General features: G+C 52.4%; 1 protein-coding gene across 1 annotated transcript; it reads left to right on the forward strand.

Moving 5' to 3' along the window:
• The first annotated feature begins 1036 nt into the window (after positions 1-1036).
• Farsa (phenylalanyl-tRNA synthetase subunit alpha) lies at positions 1037-10200 on the forward strand. The gene is made up of 13 exons (XM_047532003.1): positions 1037-1213; positions 3600-3737; positions 3823-3921; positions 3995-4113; positions 5967-6059; positions 6151-6279; positions 6355-6470; positions 8324-8408; positions 8488-8587; positions 8680-8848; positions 8928-9005; positions 9129-9243; positions 9800-10200. Exons 1-13 carry the CDS (start codon positions 1067-1069, stop codon positions 9933-9935), a joined length of 1524 nt encoding a protein of 507 aa, XP_047387959.1. The 5' UTR covers positions 1037-1066; the 3' UTR covers positions 9936-10200.

Consider the following 10200-nt stretch of genomic DNA (forward strand, 5'->3'; position numbering starts at 1 on the left):
CCTCATGTACACTTCACAAACCCAGCCCTCTACCTCCAAGCTACCCCGACCCCGAGTTCCACAGTATTTTATTTCTATAGGACAAAACTGATCTAGACTATAATTCTTTTTTTTTTTTTTTTTTTTTTTTTTTTTTTTTGGTGCTAGGGATCGAACCCAGGGCCTTAGTGCTTGCAAGGCAAGCACACTACCGACTGAGCTATCTCCCCAGCCCCTATAATTCTTTTTTCTGTCTCTTTCTGCCGTTTTTGTTTTTATTTTGAAACATGGTCATACCAAGTTGCTAAGACTGCCCTCGAACTTGCAATCCTCCTGCCTCAACCTCCTGAGCAGCTGGGATTACAGGCGTGAGCCACTGTGTCTGCCCCCCCACCCAGGTTCATTTCTGACCCCATATCTAGCCATTCCCTGTAGAACCTTTTGAGCAAGTCATATCAGCTTATGAACCTCAATATTCTCATCTGTGAATTGAAGAGATTATATGGATATCTACATCACAAAGTTTTGGGGGGCCGAAATGAAATAATACACCTGAAACACCCCATACAGGTTAAACAGCACCTTGACTGTAATTAGGTGAGTTCCTCTCCTTACTACAAATAGGGATGGTCCATACCCAACCTCCCTTTCAAAGTTCAAAAGAAGATGATACAAGCAAACTGACCATTTCGGGAGCCTGCCACCCTCTGCCCTCTCTATGGGCAAGAGAGAATCCTAGAAGGGTGCACGGGTTCTGAGCCCCTAGAGGGTGAAAAAAACTCAAGGTCATATCCTGCTCGTGGTGAGGTTGCATGAAATTCAGAACAAAACAAAACTATGTTTCTAACTGTGAGGTCACCAGTTGTACCTCGCTGCTCAACCAATAACCACTGGCCGAGCCACTGTGGAGATAGGGACCGAGTCCTTTCCACCCTTCGAGGCTCAGTTGCCACACTTTAAGATGGCGACGTCCAGAGTCTGTACTCTGGTCCTCCACACTCAAGATGGCGGCGCACGCTCGGGGCGCCGGTTCCGGTTCCGGTTTCCCAGTTGCAGTCTGAACACGCTGAGCGCGCTGGGAGTAGCCATGGCGGATGGTCCTGTGGCGGAGCTGCTGCTGCAGAGGCTGGAGGCTGCAGATGGCGGCCTGGACAGCGCGGAGATCGCAACCCAGCTGGGCGTGGAGCACCAGGCGGTGGTGGGTGCGGTGAAGAGCCTGCAGGCTCTAGGCGAGGTGAGCCAGGCCTACGATGCGGGGCTTCCCTGCCCGGGTAGTCCCCTTGCCTGGAGAGTCCTACTTCCAGGCCAGATTCCCTCAGTCTGGTTAGGGGTAATTAAAATGGGCCCATCCTGGGATGCACAGACCGGGAGTCTGGAACGAGTGAGCGTTCGGCATCAAGGAATGTTCAAGTGGTAAACGTCCATTGAGGAATGATCAGCATGCTGTCGGAGGTTGGTACGTTGTAAAACAGTGGACAAGGAAGACGTGATCACTGCCTTACAATCTACTAGGAAATGCCAGGTGACCAGAGTGATTGGGGAAGCACGGGGAACCCAGCGGTGACTGTTGGCCCAGACTTGGATGTCTTAGGAGAATGGCCCGCCTAGTGGGTCTCATTTGGGTCTGTGCACTGTGAATGAATGCCATGGCATGTACGGGATCGATACCAGAATATTGGGGAGGGGGTCAGGAGGTTGAGACAGGTGTCAAGAGAGAACAGCATGGCCGAATTGCAACTCTTTATCTAACGGGGGTACTGGGGAGTCATAGAAGTAGCAGTTAGTCAGATGTGGGTGATTTCTACATTATCTTTGGGAAGGATTGACAGGGGCAGGGCTGGAGGTGAAGGCAGAGGTTGGCCAGGTGTCTGGCTGTCGGGAGGCAGCTGAAAAAGGGGGCATAAACTAAGATTCAGGGCAAAGAAGGGGGAGCATGGATGAAGCCCAGCCTTCCATCTTGGGCACGTGGAGGGTGGTGGAGGGCAGTGGAGTCATGGGATGAGGATGCCAAGGGGCTCATGGACCACCTAGGAGGCTAGATCCATTAGGCCAGGATCTAGGCTGTTCATTTGTGCCCATCTTACCCTCAGCTTTACTTGTTGTCTGATCCTTTCTAAAAACCTAGGATTGTTTTCATTTGCAGGTAGAACAACTCATGCTCAGCATAGACAAGTAACTTGATAAGTGTCACTACAAGGGTCTGATGAACCTAGATTTGAAATGTAGGTGCTCAGACTACAAAACCTGAGGACCTCAATGCAGAGGAGGGTTCCTAATTACAATATGTGGGTGACAGTGCTTTGATCAATGTGAAATTGACAGGTTAAAGAGGGTTAAATAATGACAGTTTAATGGGAACAACCAGATGACAATAATGGCAGTAACAACAATAATAATGGAGTTAACCTAATATGTTAACCACCCTACATTCTTTCTGTGTATGAATTCATTTACTCTTCAAGACCTGCTGAGGTAGATTAACCAGACCCTTCTTTTGGGGGGTAGAGTACTGGGAATTGAACTCAGGGGCACTCGTCCACTGAGCCACATCCCCAGCCCTATTTTGTATTTTATTTAGAGACAGGGTCTCACTGAGTTGCTTAGCACCTCGCCGTTGCTGAGGCTGGCTTTGAACTCATGATCCTCCTGCCTCAGCCTCCTGAGCCCCTGGGATTACAGGCGTGCACCACCATGCCTGGCACCCTTCTCTTAAGGATAAGAAAAGTCACTCAGGGCAACAGGTGTAGCTCAGTGTAGAGTGCTTGCCTAGCACTGCCAAAAAAAACTACAGTCACTCAGGAAGGTCCATCAACTTGCCCAAGGTCACACAATTGGGATTAGAAAGGAAAACTGTAGAGCCTGTGAACCCTGCCCACTTGGCCTTGTCTGTGTCTTTGTAACCTTGGACCTGTCCTCATCCTGGAGCCTCTGGTTTCTATTTGTAATGTGGACCTCCATTGAGATACAAACACATAAACACAGACAAATCTGTTTACCTGTGCCCTTAAAATATGTCCCCATTTACAAGTGATAGTAAACATTTATTTACCCACACCCAGTGGTGTGTGCCTGTGGCCCCAGCTCCTCAGGAGTTAAGGCTAGCATGGGGAGCATAGTGAAACCCTGTTTAAAAAAAAAAAAAATGACCAGGCACGGTGGCGCATACCTGTGATCCTAGGGGCTCAGGAGGCTGAGGCAGGGGGATCTTGAGTTCAAAGCCGCCTGAGCAACAGTGAGGTGCTAAGCAACTCAGTGAGACCCTGTCTCTAAATAAAATGCAAAATAGGGCTGGGGATGTGACTCAGTGGTTGAGTGCCCCTGGGTTCAATCCCTAGTACCGGAAAAAAAAAAAAAAAAAATCTCTGCCCAGTGGCATTCTAAGTGCCTCACCTTACCCTGGGAAGTTCAAGCTGTCATTATTGCGTGGGTGTTACGTGAGAGAAAAGGAGACACAGCAGGGGGAAATCCTCCCTGTGGGGTCTTTTGGGCAGAAAGTGGGACAGCTAGGATGTCAAACAGCTTGGAAAGATGTGCATCAAATCTCAGGCCCAGTGCCTCTGTCATGGGGGACCTAGCTCTGAACCCACCTGTCTTCCTCTGCTGTCCCTATTTCTCCGCAGGTCATTGAGGCTGAGCTTCGCTCTACCAAGCGCTGGGAGCTTACTGCTGAGGGCGAGGAAATTGCCCAGGAAGGCAGTCATGAGGCCCGAGTGTTTCGCAGCATCCCCCCAGAGGGCCTGGCCCAGGGCGAGCTCATGGTAGGAGCCTGGAAAGCAGGACCCAGGGAGGGGATGGGGTGAAGGCTGCCTTGGTGCCGTACTTACTGTAACCTAACTCTCCCAGCGCCTGCCCAGTGGCAAAGTGGGTTTCAGCAAGGCCATGTCCAACAAATGGATCCGAGTGGACAAGAGCGCAGCTGATGGGCCCCGTGTGTTCCGAGTGGTGAGTTCCTGCAGATGGGTAGACGGGTGGACAGACAGTGGGTCCCTGACCCTCACATCCCATGTTGTGGCAGGTGGACAGGGTGGAGGACGAGGTGCAGCGACGACTCCAGTTGGTCCAGGGTGGGCAGGCCGAGAAGCTGGGTGAGAAGGAGAGGAGCGAGCTCAGGAAGAGGAAGCTGCTGACTGAAGTGTGAGTGGTGCTGCTCAGGTTAGGCCCCACTTCCTGGGTGGCTGTTGGGGGGTGCCAAGAGGGAGCTGTCCAGCCCACACCTGGCCACTGGTGCTGCTGCGTCACTCAGCTCTCCTGCCAAGTACGTCTCCCCCTGGTCTTCCAGGCACAGTGCGCCACCAACTCCCTGCTTGTGTGTCACTAGCGATCAAACCCAGGGCACTCATCCACCAAGCTACATCCCCAGCCCTTGTTTTTCTCTTTAAGATTTTTTTTTTTGTAGTTATATATGCACATCATGACTTTATTTCAGATGTTGATGGACCTTTATTTTATTCATTTATTTATATGTGGTGTATGTGGTGCTAAGACTCAAACCCAGTGCCTCACTCATGCTAGGCAAGTGCTCTACCACTGAGCCACAACCCCAGCCCATCCATATTTTTTAATTTATATATATACATATATGTAGTTTATCTTAGTTGTTTGTGGACAAAATGCCTTTATTTTTATGTGGTGCCCAGGATCAAACCCAATGTCTCACACATGCTGGGCAAGTGCTCTGGCACTGAGCTACAGCCCCAGCCCATTTTTATTTTTTGAGATAGGGTTTCCCTAAATTGCCAAGGCTGACTTTACACTTGTAATCCTCCTGCCTCAGCCTCCCAAGTTGCTGGGATTACAGGCAGATGTCACCACAGTCAGCTGTGTGTGACACCTTAAATAGACAACCCTGACATCCCCCTCCCCACTGGTGTTTCACCAAAGCCCCTCACACTGATGTCCGTGTCTCCTGCCCTGTTCGTCTCCCTTATGGTGCTTAGCACTGTGTGAAGTCCAGGGGATGCGCCCCCCCTGGGGGCTGGGGCAGGCTGGGAGTTCTGCTCTCAGTGACCTAGAGAGCAACAGGAGCTGGGTTGCCTAGCTGAATGAAGGCCAGGCTGTGCCACTTACTAGTGGTGTGAGGCAGCCCAGTCATCCAGCCCTTTTCAGCCTCAGTTTCCTTGTCTATCAAATGGACCCTTCTCATAGGATTGTGGGGTGACATTAGTGGAACAGGGCCTAGCACAGGGAATAAACTCTTCCCAGCTGTATGCTTAGCACCTTAAATTGACCCTGGCACACATTTGGGCCTTTTTTTTTTTTTTTTTTTTTTTTTTTTTTTTGGTTTTAGGGATTAAGCCCAGGGGCACTTTACCATTTAGCTTCATCCCCAACCCTTTTTATTTCTTATTTTGAAATAGGGTCTCACTAAATTACTTAGGGTCTTACTAAATTCCTGATGTTGGCCTCAAATTAGAATCCTCCTAACTCAGCCTTCCAAATCCCTGGGCTTGTAGCATGTACCACCGTGCCTGGTGTTAAGTTCTTAACAAATGTTTGTTGAATGGATATGTGAGCAAACACAGGAATAGGTGGTAGCCACATCAGAGCATGTCAGGTGGAAATAAATGTCAGGAAGAAAATGAAGTTGCTATCTAGGTGGTATGGCACATACCTATAGTTTCAGCTACTCGGGAGGCTGAGGCGGGAGGATCATTTGAGTCTAGGGGTTCCAGACCAGCCTGGATAACAAAACAAGACCCTGTATCAACACACACACAAGATGGGTGTGGTGGTGCACATCTATAATCCCAGCTACTTGGGAAGCTGAAGCAGGAAGATTGCAAGTTCAAGACCCGCCTGGGCAAATTAGTGAGACCCTGTCTCAAAATAAAAAGGGCTGGGAATATAGCTCAGTGATGGAGTGCCCCTGGGTCCAAACACACACACATAACAAAGCTGAGTGACTTGGCAGTGGTTCTGGAACTGGCATCAGATGGAAGACAAAGAAAGCCTGTTGATGACAGTGGCATCCCCCACCCCTGCTGCAGGACCCTGAAGACTTACTGGGTGAGCAAGGGCAGTGCCTTCAGCACCAGGATCTCCAAGCAGGAGGCAGAGCTGAGCCCGGAGATGATCTCCAGGTAGCAGTGGCTCCAGGGCTGGTGGCAGGTGGAAGCCGAGGGTGAGGGCTGCACCTCCCTCACCAGGCCTGTGCACCTGCATCCCCCGCAGTGGTTCCTGGCGGGACCGGCCCTTCAAGTCCTACAACTTCTCGGCCCGCGGCGTGCTCCCTGACAGCGGTCACCTGCACCCCCTGCTCAAGGTCCGCTCCCAGTTCCGACAGATCTTCCTGGAAATGGGGTGAGCACAGGACTGGGGGTGTGGGTGGTGCAGCCACCTGGGGCAGGCGGGGCAGTCAGCCTTGTCTCCTGCCAGGTTCACTGAGATGCCGACTGACAATTTCATCGAGAGTTCCTTTTGGAACTTCGACGCTCTCTTCCAGCCCCAACAGCATCCAGCACGCGACCAGCATGACACCTTCTTTCTACGAGGTGCGTCAGCCCTGAGTGCCCAGCTAAAAGGACAGTGGAGGTGCCAGGCCTGGGTGGAACCTTTAGCCTGTGGCCATCCCATTTTGTAAAATAAGATTTGCCCTCCACGTGGCCAACAAAGCCCCTGGGAGCCGGTTTGTCAGTCTTTTGTGATGTTCTCTTCCTCTGACGAGGGTCCCTGCTCTTCCCTGACAGTGCCAGGCTGGTGCCCATCTCAGAGCCTTTGCTCATACTGCAACTTCCACTGAAAGGTTTTGTTTGAGATCTTTTCTTCTGAAGTGTTTTTTTTTTTTTTTCTTCTCCCCAATTCCTTGGCACTGGGGATTCAAACTCTGGCCCTTGCACATGCTAGGCAAGCACCTAACAAGATGAGCTATATCGTCAGCACTGTTTGAGATCTTTAAGGCCATGCTAGAGTTGGGAGTGTGACTCAGTGGTAGAGCACTTGTCTAGCATGTGTATGGGCCTCAGTTCCGTCCTCAGCACTGCAAAAAAAATAAATAAGCACATCCTGACACATCCCACCTACCCTGCTCCACCCTGCCACCCTGAGTTTGTGTGTGTTGCTGGGGTTGGAGTCCAGGGCTTTGTACACGCAGGGCAAGAATTCTACCACTGAGCTGCACCCCTAGCCATCATCCCTAGTCTTCATTATTGTTTCCTTATTTCCTCCCTCCCTTCTTTTATTGTCCTTAATGTCACCTAAAATTGAGTGACTTCCCACAGTGGTGGTAGTTTTCCCCACCAGGAGGTCAGTCAAGGTCCCATTACCCAATCAGGAGCAATGAAGTCATTGTCATTGTTGTGGCATCTAGAACCTACTGAGCGAGCATTCATTATATACCAGCCACTGTTCTGATCTTCCACCAACTACAGGAAAGTAGAACTATTAGCCCTCTTTTATAATTGAGGAAACTAAGGCACAGAAGGGAATATCACTTGCCCTGGGCCACACAGCTTGTAAGTGCTGGAGTCAGGATTCATTTGACCTCAGTCTTTCCGGGAGCGCCAAATTCGCATCCCTGAGGGGAATCTTAAGCATTTGCTGAGGTTGGCCCAGTGGTAGAGTGCTGCCTTAGCATGTGCAAGGCCCTGGGTTCCATATGGAGCACTGCTTAAAAAAGAAAAAAAGGGGGCTGGGAAGATAGCTCAGCTGGTAGAGGGCTTGCCTCGCAAGCACAAGGCCCTGAGTTCGATCCCCGGTACCGCAAAAAAAAAAAAAAAAAAAAGGAATTTGCACATTCATGCCTCAAACGTCTGAGCCCCTTTGCACCAAGGTCTCTGTTAGCCCCCAAGTTGTAGCCATGAGTAAGACAGCAGTCTCTGCTCTGGCAAGACCTGTATCCTGCAGGAAGATGTGTATTAAATCCTGAGCAAACTCTGGTGAGGCCACAGGGGGACGTGTGTGTCTGTGGGTGTGGTGGGGTGAGGAATGGGTGGAGTCCGTCCATTTCAAGTCTGCTTAAGCAGGGCCAGGCAGCCAGGGAGGAAGCTGTATTGCAGTGCAAGCTCCAGGCAGAGGGAATGGTCCTTCCAAGGCTGGAGTGTGCCCCGTGTGCCCAGCTGGGTGGTCTTGTGACTGGAGGTGGCAATGAAGCAGGCGTGCGAGGGGAGGAGGGCGGGGAGGCAATGGACAAACTGCAGGGAGAATGGGACTTTTCTCCAAGTGAGGCAGAACCAGGGAGGTTTCTGGGAGGAGAACTGTCACTGGGTTTAGTATGCTGGGCACCCTTGCTGCCATGAGGTCAGGGACAGGGTGTATGCCTGCTGCTGCCACCACCACTGTGCGTACTTGAAGAAGTGGCTTTGTGAGAAATGCTCACAGACCAACCGATGGCATCTGTCCTGTGCAGATCCAGCTGAAGCCCTGCAGCTCCCGATGGACTACGTGCAGCGAGTCAAGCGAACCCACTCTCAGGGCGGCTACGGCTCACAGGGGTGAGGCGAGACCAGGACTTTGGGGCTGGGGAGGGGAAGGAGGTCAGGGCTTGACCACTGTGTGACTTTCCTCCTGAAGGTATAAGTACAGCTGGAAGCTGGACGAGGCACGGAAAAATCTGCTGCGCACACACACCACAGCGGCCAGTGCCCGGGCCCTGTACCGCCTCGCCCAGAAGGTGTGGCTCGGCAAGGGCAGGGTGGGTGGCCAGTGCTGCCGTCCTGTGGGCCCTCTGACTCCGGCCCGGGTGGGCCTGGCTGTTGCCCCCAGAAACCCTTCACACCAGCCAAGTACTTCTCCATCGACCGCGTGTTTCGGAATGAGACCCTGGATGCCACACACCTGGCTGAGTTCCACCAGATCGAGGGAGTTGTGGCTGACCACGGCCTCACCCTGGGCCACCTCATGGGTGTCCTGCGGGAGTTCTTCTCCAAGTTGGGTGAGCAGGCTGCTGGCCGGGTGGTGTTGAGGGCACCAGGAGGGTGCTCTGGTCACCAGCCTGCCTCCCACCCCCACAGGTCTTACCCAGCTGCGTTTCAAGCCTGCCTACAACCCTTACACTGAGCCCAGCATGGAGGTGTTCAGCTATCACCAAGGTACACCTGACCAAGCTGGGGTCCCCCACACTCCCCAGCCCATGCCCACTTGCCCAGCTCACTAGACTCAGCACCACCCCACACGCCACCCTGTCTTCTGTGTCCCACACTGTGTCTTCACAGGCCTGAAGAAGTGGGTAGAAGTGGGGAACTCTGGGATCTTCCGCCCTGAGATGCTTCTGCCCATGGGGCTCCCTGAGAATGTGTCGGTCATCGCCTGGGGCCTCTCCCTGGAGCGGTGAGTACCACTGAGGGACCTGGCGCAGCTGCCGCCTTACTCCATGCATCTGTTCATCAGCAAGTCAGCCCCACCTCTACGCACCAGGTCCTAGGGGAGCAGGAAGGGTAACTAGCAAGATAAATAAGTAAACTTAGTGAGATCCATAAAACCAGAGTGTGTCCAAGGATAGCAGGTACTAGAGAGGACAAAGCAGGAAGGGCTAAGGAGATTGTCACAGAAGGCTTTATGGAGCTGGTGGCATCTGAGCAAACTGGAGACAGAAGGGCCAAGCCAGGAGGATATTTGGGGACCAGTGTAGAGCCAGTGCAGAGGCCCTGAGGCTGGACTGGGCCATGTGTCTTTGGAGAACATCAAGGAGGACAGGATGGCTAGAGGGAGGGAGTGACGGGGAGAGGGGGAAGAGATGAGGGAGAGGAAGGCAGATGGTACAGGACCTTGTGGGCCACAGGGAAGACTTTGGCTTTTACTTCGAAGAAGCTGAGAACCTTCAGAGAGGTTCTGAGCGGAGAGCACAACCTGACCTGGTTTTAAACTGTGACCCCTCCTCCCCAAGCCCAACGATGATCAAGTATGGCATCAACAACATCCGCGAGCTGGTGGGCCACAAGGTGAATCTGCAGATGGTGTACGACAGTCCCCTGTGCCGCTTGGACACGGAGCCAAAGCCCCGACAGACCCAGGCTGCGTGACACAGGCTGCCCCAGGATAGCCCATCCTCCTCAGGTCCCTGCGGCTCAGCCCTGTTCCATTCTTCACCAGTGACCCCCTTGTATTTATGAGGCCTCTGTGAGGCCAGTCCCCCTCCCCCACCTCTGCACCCATCCCAGAAACAGGCCCCAGGGGGCAGGTGGCAGCTTCCTTCTGTTGGCCTCTTGTGGTCTGTTTATCGAATGAGGGTGGGCCAGGGAGCCCTGGAGGCTGGCTGCTGTCCAATAAAGTGGGTGTTTGCCCTCA

The sequence above is a fragment of the Sciurus carolinensis genome, chromosome 17 (genome assembly GCF_902686445.1).
Source record: "Sciurus carolinensis chromosome 17, mSciCar1.2, whole genome shotgun sequence".
Classification (NCBI taxonomy): Eukaryota; Metazoa; Chordata; class Mammalia; order Rodentia; family Sciuridae; genus Sciurus; species Sciurus carolinensis.

Coding starts and splice junctions, on each gene's coding strand:
- Farsa (XM_047532003.1), top strand. CDS start 1,067: ATGGCGGATGGTCCTGTGGCGGAGCTGCTGCTGCAGAGGCTGGAGGCT. Junction 4,114..5,966: donor AGGAAGCTGCTGACTGAAGT/GTGAGTGGTGCT, acceptor CCCCTGCTGCAG/GACCCTGAAGACTTACTGGG. Junction 6,280..6,354: donor CAGATCTTCCTGGAAATGGG/GTGAGCACAGGA, acceptor GTCTCCTGCCAG/GTTCACTGAGATGCCGACTG.